Genomic DNA, 22,790 nt, shown 5'->3' on the forward strand with positions numbered 1-22,790 from the left:
TGGAGGTAAATTTACAGATGTTATGGACATAAAATCTGAAAACTAGAGCCGATACGCAAGTGGGCTTGTATGTCGTACGACAATAATTGTCATATGTCGTGCTTGTATGTCGTATATGCTTGTACTCTTCAGTTTGTTATCTGTTAGATACGTCAGTTTGTAGCAGTTTGTTTGTTTGCACAGGAAGCAGAGCCGAGTGGTCCAGTGGACACAGTGCTGTCTGAGGATTTCCTGGCTTCGTTGAAGCAAGTGGCAGCAGGTTCCATTCCGACAGCATCTATTCCCGTAAGACCAGATGTATTTTTTGCCTCTTTAGCTTTGGTTGTCCCTTCCCATTTTGTGTGTGGCTGTGGGTGCCAGGTTGATTTTCCCATTTTTCTTGGTTTTCATCTGGTTCTCATATTTATTTGTTACATGATCAAATTGGCAAAACTTGATATTTCACAGTTTTGCTATGAAAATAAGTTTTAAGATTCCGATCACCTTAATTGGTCCCAGGAGTTCCATGAGGAGGGAGGGGGATTTGTGTTGCGGGGAGAAGAATGACATAGGTAGTGGCTAGAACTTTTGTGTTTGTTTTGCCGTCAATCATTTTTAAAGAATGGAGGCAGAGAGGTCATACAGCTTTTGTAAGTTTATCACTTCTGACCCATTCCCCCCACGGCACTGTGCAGTTAATGCATGTCAACTTTAAATGCTTGATGCTGTATCAAATTGTAGAAGAGGATGCCTTCACGCGGTTTTCTTTACACTTGTTTAACGTTTTCATAATAATAAATAGTTTTTGTGTAGCACAAGTCCCATACATAGCTCCAAGCTCTTTACAGTTCTGACTGGTTTGACGTGCAGGCAGGGGACAACAAAGACGTGAGACTGCGGGTTCACCGCGCTGTCAAGTCAGCCTTTCCTAATGTGGAGACCAAAACTGAGGACAAAGACGGTGAAAAGGTCATCACCGCCATGCTAAAAGCGGCAGGTAACTGCTGATAGGCTCTTTTTCCTCTGCTCTTTACATTTAGTCAAGTTTTGACTCAATGATTTAACATAGACGGGGAATCAAGACGAGGGTGATGGTGTGTGTGTGTGTGTGTGTGTGTAGAGCGATTCCCAGAAAACTACTGGACCGATCTTCATGAAGCTTCACATGAGAGTTCCTGGGTATGAATGGAATTGGTTTTCTACACTGTCTTCAAGTTCAAGTAGTTTTTGTCATTTTGTAAAATATTATTTATTAATTTGTTTAATTTTTTTTCAGTGAAAGACAAGAGACGCGGGCAGGAGTGGCCGAGCAGCAAAGCCCGATTCCCGTTCTGTGGCTTTGTGCTGTACAAAGAAAACAAAGGAACCATGGACGTCATCCATCTTATGGCCAGATACCTCAAGTGAGGCTTATTTCTCCTTTCAAATAATGTGACGTTGACTTTTTGTTCAAGAACAAGAATTGATTGAAGAATATGAGAGTGTTTGTAACTTGTGGCATGTGTTTTGTAACTGTTAGTAATCTGCTGATAAAGCACTTGCATTTGCTGTTGTTATTGTACTTGTAGACCTATAGGCTAGGTACAGTGGAACTCCCTTTTAAGACCTAAAAAAATGTGAGAAAATCAGATCTTAACAAGTCGCATGAAGCGATATAAAAACATTTAGTCAAGCTGTCGGCATCGAAATAACAGATTAACACACAAAAACAGTCATCGCCGAGACTATATTAAGATAGTCTCGACTAGCCACACCGAAAAACCGAGACGGGTCACGCTCGTCTCCGCGTAGCGCGCGAACGCAGTACTTACTTGAACCTATTTTCTGTAATTCTGAGCACACTAATTTTTCAAACATCTTTTATGCATGCTTCACGCCAGTGGCCTTGTGTGACAACAGGCAAGGATTAGGATGCACAAGTATTTGTATTTTGAGTTGGGTTACATATTTGTTTAACGTTTGAGATATCACACTGTACTTGCGTTTTTATCTGTTACATGTATAATGTATGAAGCAAGTGTTTCAGAGTCATGGTATCATTTAAGTGTAAAATTGTTAAAAGTTAGCCTCATTGTTTAGAGTCAAGTATATATCTGGGACGTTGATAGCAGTGCAAACTGCCAGTGTGCCTTTTTTGTAAGGCCAAAAAAAAAATAGGTGTGGTTAAGGTAACATAGCCCAAAAAAATAGGGTAGGAAGGGTAGGCAATCACTTTTTTTTTAAAACTTTTTTTTCTAATGTATAATTAAACCTACTTGACAGGGAAATAAGTGTGCGACTCGAGCGCTGTCGCTTTCATTGCGTTTTCTGCACTCGTTTTTGTTGTTGTTGTTTTTGTTGACAAATGTAATAAAAGGTTATAGGGTCGGCCCCTAAAAATAGGGTAGGTCGGGTTACCGTAACCACACCTGTTTGTTTTTTTAGGCCTAATGAGTTTGCAGTGCAACGCTGTGTTCATCTTCATTTCTTGTTTCCCAACTCAGGGTGAAGGACAATGTGTTCCAGTATGCAGGAACCAAAGACAAGCGAGGGAAAACCACGCAGCAAATCACCGCTCACAAGTTGGTTCTTTTTCTCTCCACGCATCCATTTACTCCCAGCCTTCTATTTTCACCCCCCCCCCCCTTCCCTCTACTCCCCCTCCTTCCTCCACCCCATCCCCCACCCACCTCTCACAAACATATACTTTGTCTGTCTGTGCGTTTGTGTGTGTGTGTGTGTGTGTGTGTGTGCGTGTGTGTGTATGTCTGTGGTAGAAACTTTAACATTTCCGAGTCTATGTGTGAGTGGTTATCCAAGACTATGGATAAAGCTCGCATAAGATTACGTCACGGTCAAAAGTGTTTGACGTCAATTAATGCATCATGACGGCATGCCTCCCTGTAGTCTTTCTCTCTCGCGTGGTGTGTGTGGTCTCGGTCATTGTTATTTTGAGCGGGCCGAGACTATTTGGCAGTCGTGTCCCTGTAAGTAGGCTACATGCAGACAGACAGATCTAGATCTAGTGTCTCTCTTTCTTGCACAGTGTCACCTAAGCTTACTGTGTGTGTGGGTGTGTATGTGTGACGGAGTGATTGAGTTTGTGTTACTGTTTGTCTAGTTCTTACGTGAGCCTTGAAGGCTTCGCCTCTTGTTTCTTGTGGGGTTATTCCTAATATCTTTCACAACAAAAGGGCTAAGAAAAAAAGGTGAAGTTTTGGCAAAAGAGATGTGAACTTTCGGCCCATTTTTTTCAGTTTAAAAAAAAAATGCACCGTTTTATTTATTTTGGAACATGTTTGGCATATATAAAGACTCTTGTTTTAAGTTTTGATGTTTCCGAAGAATTTTTGTGTGTAGATCTGATTTATGTTACTCATTTCAGAATTCCCCCAAAGAGGTTGCAGGATTTGAACAAGTTTTTGCGCAACATTACTGTAGGCAATTTCAGGTGGGTGCCATTTTTGAGTCACTTGAGAAAAAGTGACTATGTAATCGGTCAGTGTTAGTCTGTCCGGCCGGCCGGCCGTCCGGCCGTCCGTAGACACCACCTTAACGTTGGACTTTTCTCGGAAACTATCAAAGCGATCGGGCTCATATTTTGTTTAGTCGTGACCTCCAATGACCTCTACACTTTAACGATGGTTTCGTTGACCTTTGACCTTTTTCAAGGTCACAGGTCAGCGTCAAAGGAAAAATTAGACATTTTATATCTTTTCTCGGAAACTATCAAAGCGATCGGGCTCATATTTTGTTTAGTCGTGACCTCCAATGACCTCTACACTTTAACGATGGTTTCGTTGACCTTTGACCTTTTTCAAGGTCACAGGTCAGCGTCAAAGGAAAAATTAGACATTTTATATCTTTGACAAAGTTCATCGGATGTGATTGAAACTTTGTAGGATTATTCTTTACATCAAAGTATTTACATCTGTAGCCTTTTACGAACGTTATCAGAAAAACAAGGGAGATAACTAGCCTTTTCTGTTCGGCAACACACAACTTAACGTTGGGCTTTTCTCGGAAACTATAAAAGTGACCGGGCTCAAATTTTATGTGAACGTGACTCATTGTGTTGTGAATAGCAATGTCCATCTGATGCCTCATATAATATTCAGAACTGCGAAAGTGACTCGATCGAGCGTTTGCCCTTCTTGTTCTAATGTAGTGTTAGTGAATGTGAAATAAATTGTATTTATATGTTATTTTAAATTTGGTCAGTGACTCTTCTCTGAGGTTATGAAGCACACAGGCTCTGCCCAAAAAGAAAACATGTTTAAGCCGTCAAACTTGCACTATGAAATGTTTGTATGTTGGAAATGATTGGTTTGCATACTTGTACTTAGCTGGAGTTAATTGTATTGTCTTCTTAATGTTTTTTTGTGAACACAGCACTTTTCTTTCTGTGGTGTATTGCTAGTACATAGGGGTGAATTATAGTATGTTTAAATGGGGATGCTGGTGAACCTGTTTAGAAAAAAATGAAGAGAAAGAATGAAGAAAAAGTTAGTAAAACTAAGTATTTGAAGGGTGTTTTGTAATTGAAGTGCAGCATTTAAAGATTATTGCTTCACAGTCCTGATGTTTTTTTGTGTTAAAACGGGTGAAAGTTCAGGCAAAATGGGCAGGGCAGGTGAAATTTCGTGATAAAAATAAATTGTTTTTTTGTGCAGTTATGTGGAGAACAAGCTGCGGCTAGGTGACCTGAAAGGGAACCGTTTCACCATCGTGCTCAGGTAAATATTATGCACACAGTATGTGGTACCTGTGACGTGACATCCTTGACACCAGTCAAGTCAAAAGTGTCCTTTCATTACAGGTGACCTGTCATGACAGGTATATTTTGGTCAACAGAAGGTGTTTATTTGGAGTTGTGCCCTAACCCAGTGTACACCATGCTACCTACTTTCACTTTTGCTATATCATTATCTATAATGCAATATGCAGGGATCGCTGTGAATGAATGCAAATGAGCTAATATGCTGTCATACAGGAATCAAACACAACTCCAAATGTAGGTTCCCTCCACTGTATTATTCAGTTATTACAACATACACACAAATACACACAATCATAAACATAAATGTTAGGTATTCAAAAATCCGGTACTCACAGTTTTGTAGGAAAAAACAACTCGAGATTACAATCTCGTACACAATTACACTATCAAAACTCTCTACCCTTCACTTAAGTAGAGAAATACACAAACAGTCCGTGAACTCACAGGCACACGATATCTATTTTACGGGTATCGACTCACGGCTCGTGTGTAGTCAAAAAAACAGTTATAGTTCATATTCCGGCAGACTCAAATCACCGTCTGCTCTGCCATGCTGACCAACAACAAAAATGGCGTCAAACCACAAAAGTTACTGAAAAACACAAGTCCAAAATGGACAGAAAGTCAGCAAATACAACGCAAAAATTCCTGTCAATAAAACGACAAAAGGAACGAGCTCACCAACTACAGAAGCCAGCAAGCAAAGTAGACGGGTAACATGGCCGGCAGGTGTCAACCAACACAAGAGTCAGCCACGGGAGCGCCAAAAACAGACAACCTTCTCTCAAGAAGCTGAAAAAGTCGTATGATTGTAGCCACGTGGTGATAGAGGTAGTGACGTAGTACACACCAATGGGAGGTAACTCACAGAGTATGTGCTCATTACCATGGCTATTTTTAGCTCTTTTGGTGATGGGGTTGCTTCCCTTTAAAAATGTTAGACGGGTAAGCGTTTTCAGACCTTAGCATCTCAGACTGTGTCAATGCTATATGTGATTCGGGTAAGTATATTAATCAAATGAAAATTTACTTTTAAAATTTTCGATTTAACTACTAATTCCTTCTACTGGCGACCTCGGTCTACTCAGTTTCTATCGCCCTGTGACCTCTATGGTCCAACTATACGGACAACCATAACCTTGCACTAGCTTCTCGAAATCCTGTCGAATCTCAGCTATGCGGGTCTATAGGCATGATACTTCGGCGGCTTCTCAGATCCTTCATACTGTCATCTGGCCGCTATCTTCCTTTCCAACCGGTTATACGACGCACTGCACAAACATAAATAGCGGACATCTTGTCTTAGATAATCTATCTGCTATGTTTACAGTTTACAGTGTTAGTCGATTCAACTTATGCGATAAACATTAGCGATATTCAAATGCTTATTCCATTTACCTGTTAAGTGCTTTACTCGGGCTTCCTTTCTCCCGGTCGATTACTGTGACAACCCCTCTCTGTCCCCGGACAGTGGTTAAGTGTAACGATATCTTCGTTGCGATTTACAACGTCAACTCTCCTGGTCAGTGAGCTGAATTCACAGTACGTGTAACACACTTCCCTATGTCACGCTATATCTCTGGTTAGCGCTTCTAAACGCGTGGAGGATATCACTGTCAAACTTTGCCTGTTAGTGTTATTCGTGATTTCCTTTACAATCGCGTTAACGCATGTTTTTTACCCCCCGCGGGTTAGGGGGAAGAATTTACCCGATGCTTCCCAGCATGTCGTAAGAGGCGACTAACGGATTCTGTTTCTTCTTTTACCCTTGTTAAGTGTTTCTTGTATAGAATATAGTCAATTTTTGTAAAGATTTTAGTCAAGCAGTATGTAAGAAATGTTAAGTCCTTTGTACTGGAAACTTGCATTCTCCCAGTAAGGTCATATATTGTACTACGTTGTAAGCCCCTGGAGCAATTTTTTTATTAGTGCTTTTGTGAACAAGAAACAATTAACAAGTGGCTCTATCCCATCCCCCCCTTTCCCCGTCGCGATATAACCTTGAACGGTTGAAAACGACGTTAAACACCAAATAAAGTAAAGAAAGTAAAGTAAAGCATGTTTTTTGCGTATTTGACGCGTTTTAAAATCCGCCCACGCATTTTCCCGGCGCTTATGCGTAACGTGTATGCAAAACAACTTCTATTCAAAACGGCATGCTCAGCAGCACATCCCAATACTGAATCAGACTATAGCACACGCGCACGAGTTGACACTCTGATGCGTATCGCCATGAAGGGGCCCGGCCGTGAGCCAAAGTGCGGACATTGTAGACAGGGCTTGCCGCGAATTCCAGAGCCGATGTGAGCGCCGGAAATAGGTGAGTGAAATGCGTGCTTTTGACATGATTTAACTGTGTTATAGTGTGACTCAAAATCGGTTCTGCTTTACGCGTTTTTTGGCCGACATTGCGTAAGCCATACGCAATTTGAAAAATCCTTGCGCGATCCCTGAATATGGTACATATTTGCTTTCCATTTTTATTCACTTTCTGTAAGGTTTGAGTGTTTTGCAGTTTTGGAAAACTGGCTGTGGTTATTTTGCTGCGTTTTATTAAATGCACCCCCCCCCCCCCCCACACACACACACACACACACATATAACTCTGTCATGTTTTTGTGGCAGTGCAAGAGTTGCACCCCCTAAAAGAATACTAACACAGTAATTTCTGAACATCATGCAGAGCTGGGAACTGCTACGATTTCAGCATAGCATGCTACGATTTTGCAGCCATTGCTACGCTAAGCCCAAAACTGCTACTCTTAAAAGCCAATTGCTACTCTGACAATTTCAAAATGCAGCATTATGCTACTATTTGGGCTTCACAGGGGTTGGCAGCTATGATACAAGGTCATGGTGAACACATGATTTTGCTTGGTTTCAGAAACGTGGTGGGAGAAGAAGAAGACATAGAGAAGGGCCTGACGTCATTGAGGGAGGTGGGCTTTGTCAACTACTACGGGCTGCAGAGGTTTGGCTCTCTCAGCGTCCCCACACATATGGTGGGCAGGTCAGTACATTTATTTTCCTTTGGTGAGCTTTCATTCTTTTTCTGCTTCTGCGTTCATGGGCTGAAACTCCCACGTACAAGCACGAGTGGGTTTTTACGTGTATGACCGTTTTTACCCTTTTGGGGGGGGGGGAGAGTTTTTATCACTGTGGTTGTTGTTGGTTTGATTGCTCTCTTGAAAGGGTAGCTACTACAGCGGAACCCCCTTTTAAGACACACACACCCCTTTTTTTTTAGGCCCATGCTTTTTGAGTCACTTGAGAAAAAGTGACTCTATGTAATCGGTCAGTGTTAGTCTGTCCGTCCGGCCGGCCGGCCGTAGACACCACCTTAACGTTGGACTTTTCTCGGAAACTATCAAAGCGATCGGGCTCATATTTTGTTTAGTCGTGACCTCCAATGACCTCTACACTTTAACGATGGTTTCGTTGACCTTTGACCTTTTTCAAGGTCACAGGTCAGCGTCAAAGGAAAAATTAGACATTTTATATCTTTGACAAAGTTCATCGGATGTGATTGAAACTTTGTAGGATTATTCTTTACATCAAAGTATTTACATCTGTAGCCTTTTACGAACGTTATCAGAAAAACAAGGGAGATAACTAGCCTTTTCTGTTCGGCAACACACAACTTAACGTTGGGCTTTTCTCGGAAACTATAAAAGTGACCGGGCTCAAATTTTATGTGAACGTGACTCATTGTGTTGTGAATAGCAATTTCTTCCTGTCCATCTGATGCCTCATATAATATTCAGAACTGCGAAAGTGACTCGATCGAGCGTTTGCTCTTCTTGTTTCAGACTTTCTGTTCATAACCTCTGTAAAATTTTTCCCCATTTTTCGACTGGCTCCTTTTCAAGGCCTCAATTTGTCAGGTTTTTGGAGGTCTTGAAAGGGGGGTCCCACTGTACTGCACCAGGCTTGTGTGGGAGACTCCGCCAAGGCATAGACCAAATAGCCTGGAACGCCAACTCGTCACGTGACCCTTCGAGGTTACGACACCGCCTTTCAGGGGAGCTTTGCGTCCGGTTTGAAAGGCCAGCGATTCGAAGACAGTGAAAAGAAAGCACGCTCCAGTTATTTGTGACAATGGGAAGTGACAATGAACTGGATTTTCCAAAACTCCAAACTAAACTTAACAAAACTCATCGAAAAACATGTTCCATATGCACTTTTGCTGAGTTTATTTTAGCATTTTCAGAACTTACCTCGGCAACTTCGTCCATGTTTACAATCGACACCGGATATCACGTCCCCCTGATTTCTGAAAGGCTTGTAAGCGTAGGTTCCTAAATGCGAGAGGCCGCTACCTCGTAATAGAGAGAAAGAGCGGAGAGAGAGCCAGTTGGCGGTCCAGGATAAATGGTCTATGGCCAAGGCTACTTCACAAAAATCGCGGCACAAAGCTTTCGCACTGAACTTTTGTTAAAAAGACTTCGCAAAGTAAACTCAATAGACGAATTCCAAAAATAACTCTGTTGGGTTCCGATGTGTTGAGGGAGAGTGACCTTTTCTTGCCAAACCTCTGCCAAACAATGGAGGAGCCAATCACTAGCGAGGGGAGTGTGGGAAAATCGTGCACTCTTCCACATCCCAGACAAACCTGACACAGTTATTTCCGAACATTGTCTATTAAGCATAGGCCAAATTAAGTCTAAAGAAGGACAAGAAGAAGTGAATGATGAATGTTTTGCAGGGCTTTGCTGAAGGAAGACTACGAGGAGGCAGTCAACCTGATCATTGCTGGCGACAAGAGCGACGGCTTCCCGTACAGAAAGGTGTGGACGGAGACCAAGGACCCGGAGAAGACGATGGAGTCATTACAGCATCGTCACTTCACGGAGAGAATGGTGCTCCGCTCTCTGATTAAAAGACCCACCGACTTCTGTGGGGCTGTGCAGTCTGTGAGTACTCTGTTTGTATGTGTGTGTGTGTGGGGGGGGGGGGATACATTTCACGGAGAAGATGGTGCTCCGCTCTGTGGTCAAGAGACTTCTTTGGGGCTGTGCAGTCTGTGAGTACTCTGTGTGTATGTGTGTGTGTGTGTGGGGGGGGATACATTTCACGGAGAGGATGGTGCTCCGCTCTGTGGTCAAGAGACTTCTGTGGGGCTGTGTTGTCTGTGAGTAATGTGTGTGTGTGTGGGGGGGGGATACATTTCACGGAGAAGATGGTGCTCCGCTCTGTGGTCAAGAGACTTCTGTGGGGCTGTGCAGTCTGTGAGTACTCTGTGTGTATGTGTGTATGTGTGTGTGTGGGGGGGGGGGTACATTTCACGGAGAAGATGGTAAACCGCTCTGTGGTCAAGAGACTTCTGTGGGGCTGTGTAGTCTGTGAGTACTCTGTGTGTATGTGTGTGTGTGTGGAGGGGGGATACATTTCACAGAGAAGATGGTGCTCCGCTCTGTGGTCAAGAGACTTCTGTGGGGCTGTGCAGTCTGTGAGTACTCTGTGTGTATGTGTGTGTGTGGGGGGGGGGTACGTTTCACGGAGAAGATGGTAAACCGCTCTGTGGTCAAGAGACTTTTGGGGGGCTGTGTAGTCATTGAGTACATGTACATGTAATGTTTGTGTGCAAGTGTGTGTGTTGCTCTGACTATACCAGGGGTGTTGCCACACATTTTCATGTTGGGACATTTGGCCGAAACTGTCAGAAAGCTTTAGGACATCTTGGAAAATGTTCGGCTATTATTTTGGCTCATACAAAGTCACCGCAACATTGTCGTTGAAGCACAAGACTCAAGAGGGGAACACCAATACATACAATCATTGTCTTAGGAACACAGATTACAGGTGCGGAGGGGGGGGGGCTACAACCTGGGGTCCAGGGTCCCGTTGGGGGGTCTGGGGGGCAAAGCCCCCCTGAAGCTGAAGAATGTTAGCTATTTTATAAACAATTTGTGGCTTATCCTTGATTTTAAACATGATCAACTGGTGTCAGCAGCCACTCATTATTTCTTTTAACGTTAGTATTAAATAATGGCAATTTATCTTCACTGATATCCGCTCTCGACATCATATAGTATGGTTAGAAGGAAGACGTGTCGCATACTGTGACAACTAAACAATTAACTCTTCCCCCGGCTTTACAGACAGAAAAAGAAAAACAAAATTCAGACAGAATGTTTTTTTATTGGGGGGGGGACCCTGTAACACCCCCTGGATTATATGTTGCTGATTTAATTACATCAGACACCTGAAACTTTTTCAAACCTTTAACTTTAATTTCTTGAAAGTAAACCTCTTCCAATCTTGTGCAAATCTTGACAAACCTTGGGAAACATGACAATAAAAGACCGTGTAGGGTGAGCCATTTTGCTTGAAAACCACGATTTGGAGGACGCTTTTCATTCTCTGGCTCAGCAGATTTTGATTCGCGGTGACTATCGTCTGCTATGTCGTCTGCTACACTACTACCACTCACACTGACACTGTCCACATTCGCGGTGTTCCTGTCATTTTGTCCGGAATCACTTACCTTGGCGAAGGGTAGCAAACCTTGGCCAATTTAGTTTTTTTTCTTTTTTGGTTGCGACATGATGTTCAAATCCAAATCGAAAGCACTGACTGACTGATAAACTATCGCGAACCGGCGAACGCAAACGCTGAGAGTGTAGTTTCCCTTGTCCAAGGGAAACCACTCTGGCATCTATATTTTTTTGCAATGGTTTCCGTTCAAAACATTGATGTTTCGTTTTTGGTATTCGCGAAGGAAATAAACGCCAGTCAGTTGACTAAGTACATCGGCAGCAGTTTTAGCAATCAAAGCCTGACCAAACTGGACAAACTTTGGCCGATTTAGGCGAATACTCTTCGGACATTTGGCCGATAGGGACATGAAAGTTTCGGCCAAAGTAAAAAAAGAAATCGGCGATTGGCCGAAGGGCCGACCCAAACGACACCCCTGCTATACACTTCCTTTTAGCTGATTAAAGCAAAACTTGCCCATGATCATGAAGGCCTAGTAGATGATTGTGCAACTTTTGTACAAATCTGTACAACAGAAGAAATCATGCAACAAAAATGACTATTTTACAGAGCTTTTACATTTTGTGAAAAGACAAAAGTGACTTTACAGGGCACAAATATCAACATCAACAGCTACTTCAGATGTTTACAGGGCACAAATATCAACATCAACAGCTACTTCAGATGTTTACAGGGCACAAATATCAACATCAACAGCTACTTCAGATGTTTTCAGGGCACAAATATCAACATCAACAGCTACTTCAGATGTTTACAGGGCACAAATATCAACATCAACAGCTACTTCAGATGTTTTCAGGGCACAAATATCAACATCAACAGCTACTTCAGATGTTTTCAGGGCACAAATATCAACATCAACAGCTACTTCAGATGTTTTCAGGGCACAAATATCAACATCAACAGCTACTTCAGATGTTTACAGGGCACAAATATCAACATCAACAGCTACTTCAGATGTTTTCAGGGCACAAATATCAACATCAACAGCTACTTCAGATGTTTTCAGGGCACAAATATCAACATCAACAGCTACTTCAGATGTTTTCAGGGCACAAATATCAACATCAACAGCTACTTCAGATGTTTTCAGGGCACAAATATCAAGGTCAACAGCTACTTCAGGTGTTTTCTCCTTTGTTTCAGATACCTCGTAACTTGAGACTGATCTACCCTCACGCCTACCAGAGCATGGTGTGGAACATCATGGCTTCCCGGCGCATCAAGACGTTCGGTCTGAAGCCTGTGGTGGGAGACCTGGTGCTGCCCTCTGGTGCTGTGGCTGATGCTGAGGTTGAGCCTGAGATGGTCGATGCTGATGGTGAAAATGGCTCTCAAGGTGAGTGTATTTTGAGAATGGATGAAACAGGTTTTGTTGTGAAGTGGCTGATTAATAAGGGGAGGGAGGGAGGGAAACAGAAAAACAAAAACCTAAGAGAAATCCCAAGAGAGAGAGAGAGAGAGAGAGAGAGAGAGAGAGAGAGAGAGAGAGAGAGAGAGAGAGAGAGAGAGAGAGAGAGAGAGAGAGAGAGAGAGAGAGAGAGAGAGAGAGAGAGAGAGAGAGAGAGAGAGAGAGAGAGAGAGAGAGAGAGAGAGAGAGAGAGAGAGAGAGAGAGAGAGAGAGAGAGAGAGAGTATATTAGTGTGTGGGGGGGGGGGAGGGTGTGTGTGTGTGTTAGAAAGTGAGTGATTGTGTGTGTGTGCTTTTGAGAACAGGTCTGGTACATGCATGTACATTTTGTTTACAATTTCATGTTTGCTTCTTTTTGACACAGCAGAGGAAGAGCACCCCCAGAACAAGAAGACGAGAGAGAGGGTCAAACCCATCGTATTGGAAGACGGCAAGGTGTCACAATACACTATCTACGACGTTGTTCTGCCTCTCCCTGGCTTTGATGTCCTCTATCCCAACAATGAAGGTAGGATTGGCTTTGTGTTGGTGCGAATCATGGGGAAAGAAGGGCTGACAGAGAATGAAACAGGGATTATGAGGGGCGTATGTGTTGGTGCGAATCATGGGGAAAGAAGGGCTGACAGAGAATGAAACAGGGATTACGAGGGGCGTATGTGTTGGTGCGAATCATGTGGAAAGAAGGGCTGACAGAGAATGAAACAGGGATTATGAGGGGCGTATGTGTTGGTGCGAATCATGGGGAAAGAAGGGCTGACAGAGAATGAAACAGGGATTATGAGGGGCGTATGTGTTGGTGCGAATCATGGGGAAAGAAGGGCTGACAGAGAATGAAACAGGGATTACGAGGGGCGTATGTGTTGGTGCGAATCATGGGGAAAGAAGGGCTGACAGAGAATGAAACAGGGATTATGAGGGGCGTATGTGTTGGTGCAAATCATGGGGAAAGAAGGGCTGACAGAGAATGAAACAGGGATTACGAGGGGCGTATGTGTTGGTGCGAATCATGGGGAAAGAAGGGCTGACAGAGAATGAAACAGGGATTATGAGGGGCGTATGTGACGGGCCAAGTGGCCTAGTGGATAAGACATCAGCTTCCTTATCGAAATGTCGTGTGTTCAAGTCCAGGTCGCGGCTGCCTTGTGGTTTAAGAGTGGAGATTTTTTTGATTTCCCAGGTCAACTTATGTGCAGACCTGCTATTGCCTTATCCCCCTTCATGTGAACACACAAGCACAAGACCACGTGCGTACGGAAAAGATCCTGTAATCTATGTCAGAGTTCGGTGGATTATAGAAACACAAAAATACCCAGCATGCTTCCCCCAAAAGCGGCATATGGCTGCCTGAATGGCGGGGTAAAAACGGTCATGCACGTAAAATCCTACTTGTGCAAAAACATGAGTGAACGTGGGAGTTTCAGCCCATGAATGACGAAGAAGAAGAATGGGTGTATGTGGTTAAATTGGAAACCAGTATTTTGGCTTTTTTGATAGGTATTCAAACAGGCGCCAGCCTTGCAAGGGGAAGGTCTTGGGTTCAAATCCAGGCAGCTCCTTATGGGTTAAGGGTGGAGATTTTATCCCCCTTTGTGTTTACACGCAAGCACAAGATCAATTGCTCACAGAAAAGATCCTGTAATCCATGTCAGAGTTCAGACGGTTATGGAAACACAATAACACCGAGCATGCATCCCCCGAAAGGGCGTACGACTGCCTAAATGGCGGGGTAAAAACGGTCATACACGTAAAAAAAAGGTGAGTTTCAGTCCATGAAAGAAGAAGAAGAGAGGCATCCCTGTGCAAGACTGTCTGAAAACAGTTCAAAAGCTCACAGTTGCTGTTATCTCACTATCTCAATAACTGAGTTTGGATATCATGTGTGGTTTCAAATGACAGATTTATTAACTGTAACCAAAATATTAGTGGAGCTTAGTTTACAATGATTAATTTTGGGTGTATTAATGTCAGAAGTTGGGTTTTTTTTCAGCTGTATGGAGTCACCAGTAAATGAACCCATTATTATCAGGACTTGATAGAATTGCTTTGATTTATTTAATGACTAAATGTTTTTTTCATGGCAGTGCATACTTGGTACAAAGAGCATCTGGAAAAGGATGGGTTTGACATTAACAGCATGGAGCGCAAGAACAGGTCAGTGTTCATCGGTGTGTGTTGCACAACTTTTTCATTATGGGATAAACCGTTCCTTGTAGCTGTACAGTGATACAGTGGAACCACCCTTTTAAGACCTCTAAAAATCTGAAAAAATCGGGTCTTAAAAATGAGGGAGTCTTAAAATGGGGGGTAATTTTACCGAGGTTATGAACAGAAAGTCTGAGAAAACAGGGTCTTAAAAAGGAGAGAGTCTTAAAAGGGGGATCCACAGTACCTGTGATGAAAGTACACTCTGCGGCCAAAATGTCCTAACTCTTCTTCTTCTTCTGCGTTCGTGGGCTCAAACTCCCACGTACACTCCTGTTTTTTGCACGAGTGGAATTTTACGTGTATGACCGTTTTTTACCCCGCCATTTAGGCAGCCATACGCCGTTTTCCGAGGAAGCATGCTGGGTATTTTTGTGTTTCTATAACCCACGGAACTCTGACATGGATTACGGGATCTTTTTCGTGCGCACTTGGTCTTGTGCTTGCGTGTACACACAGGGGGTGTTCGGACACCGAGGAGAGTCTGCACACAAAGTTGACTCTGAGAAATAAATCTCTCGCCGAACGTGGGGACGAACTCACGCTGACAGCGGCCAACTGGATACAAATCCAGCGCGCTACCGACTGAGCTACATCCCCGCCCAAAATGTCCAAACAATACAGGTGGTCTGTCATGACAGGTATCATTTTGGTAAGAATGACAGACAAAGGGATAACAGAAGGCGTTCTTTTTTGAGAGGTGTCTTCATCAGAGAAGCCTCGCATCGCAGATACAGTCTTATTTTAAAGTTTATGTATTTATTTATTTATTAATTTATTTATTCATGTATGTATTAGTTCTTTCATGAACCTACTGTAATACAGTCAGTGAACGATTTGTAAGTAAAGGATGTAAGAAATCATGTGTTTTGTTAGGCAAAAAAAAAAAAAGGTCTGTTTACGGTAACATAGGCCAAAAAAATAGGGTCGGTAGGTCGGGATTTTTTTTTTTTTCTCCAAAAAAACCATATTTTTACGTTATTTTGCAAAAAAAAACAAGATTTTTTTTGGGGGGGGTTGTTTTTCCCCAAATGCCAAAAAAAAGTCTAGGGTCGCGCGAAAAAAATAGGGTCGGTCGGGTTACCGTAAACAGACCTATTTTTTATTTTGGCCTTAAATGTTGTCTGACGAACAAAGAGAAGAAAGAAGAAGAAATGTTGTCATTGTTGAGCATACCTGTGGCTAAGACTGCAGGGTCACTTGGTACGGAGAATTTGACACAGTCATCTACAAAGGAAGATGACTTGCATCATCGTCTCCATCAGCCCGCCTTTGGAGGATTCGTTTGGAGTAAATGCTAACTGTAATGCAATGTTTCAGGGACTTCTCCTTACCTGGCAGCTATCGTGCCATTGTTGTCCAACCGACAGATGTCGAGTGGAAGACGTTTCGTTACAACGACCCCACTGTGGCACTGGCGCTGAGTGACAGCGACCGCATGGATGGAGTTGAAGAGCCACAGTCTGTTGAAGGTAGGGGTGTTTGTGTGTGTGCAGTGTTGTTACCAGATCTTAGACAAGTTGGACCTGGACTGAAAATATGTATAGGTCCAAATGTGGATACGTATTTCAGTACTATTCCTCAACACTAGTATCTGTGTGTTAATGTCGGCAACTTGGTTGGATGCAGCTTTTCTCCGTCTGCATTCTTTCAGTTTCACAAGATATGCCCCCAAATCTCAGCTGATGATATCATGCACGCATGCACACACACATACATGCATGCGCACACAAACACACACACATACATGCATGCGCACACAAACACACACACAAATACATTTGTACACATATAAACACACACTGATATACGCACATGGAGAGATTTGCACACACACACTCGCAAACACGCACGCACACCAACACCCCCGATATTCACACACACACACTCACATACACACACACACACGCACACACACATCCACACACACACAATTGTTTGAAATATCTCATCAATCTTATTCTTCCATCTTTTTCAACTGTGCAGATGGAAAGCTGAGAGCTCTACGCTTGACGTTCAACCTGCCGACATCGAGTTACGCAACGATGGCCCTTCGAGAGGTGCTGAAAACCGACACATCTCCAGCACAGCAGGCTTCCATGAACGTCACCTGATGGGCACTAAGAGGCTGCAAGTGGGACTCTGAGTGGAAACACGAATGAGTGTGCTGAACACAAAATACTCCCAGCTGTTAAGAAACACTGGAGTTTCTAAGCTGTACAGAACTGTTGAAGGTACAGAAACACTGGACTTCTCATGCTGTTAAAAAACACTGGACTTTTGGGCAGTTTAGAAACACTGGATTTTTTTAAAGCTGTGCAAAAACACTGGGTTTTTTAAAGCTGTTCAGAAACACTGGATTTTTTACGCTGTTTAGAAACACTTGACTTTTTTTTAGCCATTCAGAAACACTAGACTTTTTTTAGGCTGTTCAGAAACAGTGGAATTTTTAAGCTTTTTAGAAACTTTTCATTTTTTAAGCTGTTTTGAAACACCAACTTTGTTTTTAGCTGTTCAGAAACACTGGACTATTTAAGCTGTAACGGTGGACTTGTAATGGAATGGAAAGGAAGGGAAAGTAAGCTGAACTTTTTCACTTCTATTGTCAAGTTGTTCAGGATTTGGGAAGCCATAGCAAAACACTGGAGTTTCTGAACTATACAGAAGTTTGAAAACTGTCTGTAAACGCTGACATTTTGAAGTTGTTCAGGACTTGGAAACTGTTCATGCACACTGAGCTTTCTGAGTAACGTGACTTTGGAAGCTGTACTGAATGTTCTAGGATGTACTGAACTTAGGAATCTCAGCAGAAACACTTGAATATTCAACATGCACAAAACTTTACAAGCTGTACTGTAGCACTAGAATTTTTTCAGCTGTAGCATATTCTGAATCTGACTAATTCGTTGTTAAAGTCTTAAAAAGCTCTTTTGAAGGTCTGAAAATCAAAGGGGCATGAGGCCTCTAAATGTACAGGACATATGCAACAAGAATAAGTGACAGTAACGCGGAACCAATCTACTGGCAGCTGAGAGACTAAGAAGAATTGAAATGAACAAACGACTTTCATCCTCAAAACAAGATGTTTTGTCCTATTCATGTTTTTGTGTGTGTTTTGGTGAGTACATTTCATTGTTATCTTGTCCTTGTTCTTCTCACCTCCAGTCTCTTCTTCTGCGTTCATGGGCTGAAACTCCCACGTACACTCGTGTTTTTTGCACGAGTGGAATTTTACGTGTATGACCGTTTTTTACCCCGCCATTTAGGCAGCCATACGCCGTTTTCGGAGGAAGCATGCTGGGTATTTTCGTGTTTCTATAACCCACCGAACTCTGACATGGATTACAGGATCTTTTTCGTGCGCACTTGGTCTTGTGCTTGCGTGTACACACGGGGGTGTTCGGACACCGAGGAGAGTCTGCACACAAAGTTGACTCTGAGAAATAAATCTCTCGCCGAACGTGGGGACGAACTCACGCTGACAGCGGCCAACTGGATACAAATCCAGCGCGCTACCGACTGAGCTACATCCCCGCCCGCCTGCAGTCTCTTGTTCCTATTCATTCTTTCAAGATGAAAGCGGCAAGCTCGTATTTTATTTCTGACCAGACAAAGTCCTTTGATCAAGACTGGGTTTTTTTTACGAATAAACGCAGAAATACAGATATCGTTACAGGGTTGCCTCGAGAGTATAATGTGAGAGGGCTATAAGATCTGAGAAACGAAGGGAAGTAAGTGTGTAATAGAATGTAATGTGATGCTGTTTGGAAGAGTGCAAGTAATAATAATCAAATATGAGGCTGAACAGTGTTTTCTCGCGGTAATGAAGTATTTTTTTGTCGGAGACAAATACAAAATCCTGCAATGACCTAATGTGATTGTTGTCCATTTTCTTGAATCGTACAGCCATGTCTACTTTTTGAGGTTATTAATTAAGGAATGAAGTATGAAGCTTGCCTAAATTGCCAGGCGTACTGGCAGTTGTGAATGGAATGCTCTAAGCAATGTGAAATTAGGTCATGTCCTACAATCAAATGAAATATTATTTGTCTGTTATTCACTTTCAAAATAAATAAGTGGACAAACTGAATGTTTTGTATTGTCACTTATTAAATGTTTCATGGATTAAGCCTCCTGGTTTTCGTTCTCAAATGAAATGCTTTGTTTGAAAATGCAGTTTGGTTTTGAATGCTTCTGTCTGGGGTGTCAAGTACTGTATGCCAGGAACAATGGAACCCCTCTTTTAAGACTCCCTCCATTTTAAGACACTGTTTTCTTTGACTTTCTGTTCATAACCTCTGTAAAGTTACCCCCATTTAAAAACTCCCTCCTTTTTAAGACCGGATTTTCTCACATTTTTGAAGGTCTTAATTAAAAGGGGGGTTCCACTGAACATTGTACTGTTATTTGTCTACCCCCCGCGGGTTAGGGGGAATAATTTACCCGATGCTCCCCAGCATGTCGTAAGAGGCGACTAACGGATTCTGTTTCTCTTTTTACCTTTGTTAAGTGTTTCTTGTATAGAATATAGTCAATGTTTGTAAAGATTTTAGTCAAGCAGTATGTAAGAAATGTTAAGTCCTTTGTACTGGAAACTTGCATTCTCCCAGTAAGGTCATATATTGTACTACGTTGCAAGCCCCTGGAGCAATTTTTTGATTAGTGCTTTTGTGAACAAGAAACAATTAACAAGTGGCTCTATCCCATCCCCCCCCTTTCCCCGTCGCGATATAACCTTGAACGGTTGAAAACGACGTTAAACACCAAATAAAGAAAGAAAGATGTTATTTGTCTTTCTCATCCACAGAGAATCATTCTTACTGTCAACCATATTGTGACCAAATGTTTCATTGTGAACAGCTTTTGCCGCTTCTTAGTGGCTTTATGAAGGCTGTAAGATTTATAATACACCTACAACAGAAAAAAGAATGTGCCTGTTTCTGTCTGCCCCTCTCTCTGTCGTCTTCTCTACATCTCTCTTTGTCACACTCATGTATACACACATACAAACATGTACACAAAATACAGAATCTCAGAGAATGTTGTCAACTGGGTTGTAGCTTTACACACAATTCACACATGTCAGCCACACAAAAACCCACTCCAGGTAACTGCAAACAGAAAGTTTCTACTGTACATTCAATCGCAACAGAAAAGGCCAAAACAAGTTTTGAGTTGAAAATATTTTTTATTGTAATAAATGTTAGGCATCAGTATAGCGAGCTTAGCTTCTCCTGCAAAGCAACAGCTAGAAAGTAGGGCGTTAGAAATCTAGCTGTAAACTGAAAGGATAGGGACATAGAGGAAAAGCATCTACCACCTTGCAAGATAGCAGAGTGAGCAGGAAAACACAGTGAATATTTAAGGGGGCAGTGACTTGTCATGACTTATTTTTGGTGTGAAAAATCACTGGAAAGCAAGAACAAATATAATCAAAGACAAAAAAAAATTGAAAAGAAAAAGACAGAATGTCCTGGTTTTAAAGGCAAGGTTTCGAGCTAGCTTTACAAAAATGAATGTATAAAAAAAATGCACTACTTGTGACATTGCTGTCACACTAATTAAATAATGTTCACATTCACAGCAGCAGCTTCACATTATGCTCTGAGCGTATAATAGCAGTGGAAATAATGCAACATAATAAAACAATGATAAGCTCAGGAAATCAGAATATTTTATCATGATTTATTCATAACAGAACTCAAATCACCAAAAAAACAAAAACAAAAAAAATGAAAAAAGTTATTGAACCCTGTTCTCGTGAACTTCCAAGCCTGAAAGTGCTACAAAAATAAATACAGATCTCAGACAAATATGGAGATTTCTCTGACACTTACCAATAACAAAAATGCATAGATAGTGTTTTTTTACAAATCAGACAAAAATGTAACAAGAGTAAAAAAAAAATCGCTATAGAAAAAAAGCTTCTATAGAAAAGATTATTTGCTTTAAAGTGTATATTATCAGTGTTAACACATATTATTTGAAAAAACATATAACAACCAGTGGGCATGCTACATTTCCAAACCACATGATGATACAGTACAAAATGTCATCCATTGACAAAACCTTTGTTCACAGCGCGCTGATGAGAATGAGTACATGAGTTGATTATACGTCAAAACAAAACACAAAAGTCGTGAAACTGCACAAACAATGCAACTTTTACTTCAAAACCATTCGCACAGCACCATTTGAAAATGGACTTAATAAGTGTGGCACACCTCTACGTGTGTCGATAAAGCCACTCGCGGTTTCAAACAAAATCATCGAGCTTTTCAGTCATTGAGCGGCATCAAGTTAACTTAAACTATAATCAGTGCTCAGGGAGGGAATAAGAGAAAGGAAAGAAGCGTGAGAACTGTCACACCTTTGTCAGAAAGGGAGAAGCACGCATGTGACAGCGTCAATCATAAATTCTTTCATCCTTCTCTCATCTGCGAGAAGCAGGTCAATTTTTTCATGATCGAAACTCATCGGTGCTCGAGTTCTGTCCACTTTATTGTCCGCATTTCGCCAGCAACTCATTACTGTGAAAAACACATTGAACTCTGTACACTTAATTATACAAACCTAGCAGTCGTCTACCACCAATCAAAGTTTTTGCACAATTATCTTTTGTTTTATCCAGTCTCTGAGACTGTGTGTTCTCAAAGACACACAAAATATTCTCTAAATGCGGATTATGCACTGAAATACAAATCTGGCCCTATTACACTCAAAATTTTGTCAATCAAACCAAAACTTCTTAAAGCAGAATTTTGATTTTGTATCATTGTAAACTCTTTATGAACTCACTCCAAAACAAAAACGAAAGAAACAACCTAAAAGCCAGCAAACTAACAACAAAATGATTCAATAATCAAAAAGTCCAACATCAACTCATTTTGATATTCTATTGCATAATTAAGATCACTCTCTCTTCCTCCCTTTTTACCCATTCTCAATCGGTAAAGTCCATAATGACGATAGGTCATCACACGGGCAGAGTACACAATAATTCAGCAGGCTACAGGAGCAGCAGTGGGCGATATTGAGGCGCTCAGATGACCTCGACGGCGAAGGGGGACCCAGGGATGTCCTCCTCTCCCCACCGCACGATTAGGATGTACTGGCCTTGCTGTTTGACGGTGTAGTTGATGGTGTACTGGTTGTTGCCGATGAACTTAACCGTCAGCTCGTCCACGGGAGACTTGGGGCCCTTCATGCCCACGTACAGGATGTTGTTGCCTGCAAGAATGAAGGGAGAGGAGAGTGAGCTAAGGTTATCTTTCTTACGTAAGGTTTCAGGCCTTACTCTGGATTACTCTGAGAAACAAAGGGAAGTAAGCGCAGGTGGTGTTTTTTATATTTAGTCAAGTTTTGACTAAATATTTTAACATCGAGGGGGAATCGAAACGAGGGTCGTGGTGTATGTGCGTGTGTGTGTCTGTGTGTCTGTGTGTCTGTGTGTGTGTGTGTGTGTGTGTGTAGAGCGATTCAGACTAAACTACTGGACCGATCTTTATGAAATTTGACATGAGAGTTCCTGGGTATGAAATCCCCGAACGTTTTTTTCATTTTTTTGATAAATGTCTTTGATGACGTCATATCCGGCTTTTCGTGAAAGTTGAGGCGGCACTGTCACGCCCTCATTTTTCAACCAAATTGGTTGAAATTTTGGTCAAGTAATCTTCGACGAAGCCCGGGGTTCGGTATTGCATTTCAGTTTGGTGGCTTAAAAATTAATTAATGACTTTGGTCATTAAAAATCTGAAAATTGTAAAAAAAATTAAAAATTTATAAAACGATCCAAATTTACGTTTATCTTATTCTCCATCATTTGCTGATTCCAAAAACATATAAATATGTTATATTCGGATTAAAAACAAGCTCTGAAAATTAAATATATAAAAATTATTATCAAAATTTTTTTTTCGAAATCAATTTAAAAACACTTTCA

General features: G+C 41.8%; 2 protein-coding genes across 7 annotated transcripts in view; one reads left to right on the forward strand and one right to left on the reverse strand.

Annotated features, from left to right (window-relative positions):
* The window catches only part of LOC138964241 (pseudouridylate synthase 7 homolog), a 29,920-nt gene extending 9,649 nt beyond the window's left edge, over positions 1–20,271 (forward strand). The window contains exons 5-17 of one of the 2 annotated variants that reach the window (XM_070336141.1): positions 184–285; positions 850–976; positions 1,256–1,382; positions 2,463–2,540; positions 3,344–3,409; positions 4,632–4,694; positions 7,623–7,748; positions 9,444–9,651; positions 12,383–12,575; positions 13,011–13,154; positions 14,728–14,797; positions 16,169–16,320; positions 16,835–20,271. In XM_070336141.1, coding sequence (XP_070192242.1) covers positions 184–285; positions 850–976; positions 1,256–1,382; positions 2,463–2,540; positions 3,344–3,409; positions 4,632–4,694; positions 7,623–7,748; positions 9,444–9,651; positions 12,383–12,575; positions 13,011–13,154; positions 14,728–14,797; positions 16,169–16,320; positions 16,835–16,962 — 1,584 coding nt within the window. In that variant the 3' untranslated portion in view covers positions 16,963–20,271. The remainder of the gene's footprint in view (positions 1–183; positions 286–849; positions 977–1,255; positions 1,383–2,462; positions 2,541–3,343; positions 3,410–4,631; positions 4,695–7,622; positions 7,749–9,443; positions 9,652–12,382; positions 12,576–13,010; positions 13,155–14,727; positions 14,798–16,168; positions 16,321–16,834) is intronic. The other variant, XM_070336142.1, reaches the window with a different exon arrangement.
* LOC138964239 (filamin-A-like) overlaps positions 20,017–22,790 on the reverse strand; it is a 208,762-nt gene continuing 205,988 nt past the window's right edge. For all 5 annotated transcript variants that reach the window (XM_070336133.1, XM_070336134.1, XM_070336135.1 and 2 more), the window contains one exon: positions 20,017–22,078. In XM_070336133.1, the coding sequence (XP_070192234.1) occupies positions 21,891–22,078 (188 nt within the window). In that variant the 3' untranslated portion in view covers positions 20,017–21,890. The remainder of the gene's footprint in view (positions 22,079–22,790) is intronic.

This window comes from Littorina saxatilis, linkage group LG4 (genome assembly GCF_037325665.1).
Source record: "Littorina saxatilis isolate snail1 linkage group LG4, US_GU_Lsax_2.0, whole genome shotgun sequence".
NCBI classification, from domain to species: domain Eukaryota; kingdom Metazoa; phylum Mollusca; class Gastropoda; order Littorinimorpha; family Littorinidae; genus Littorina; species Littorina saxatilis.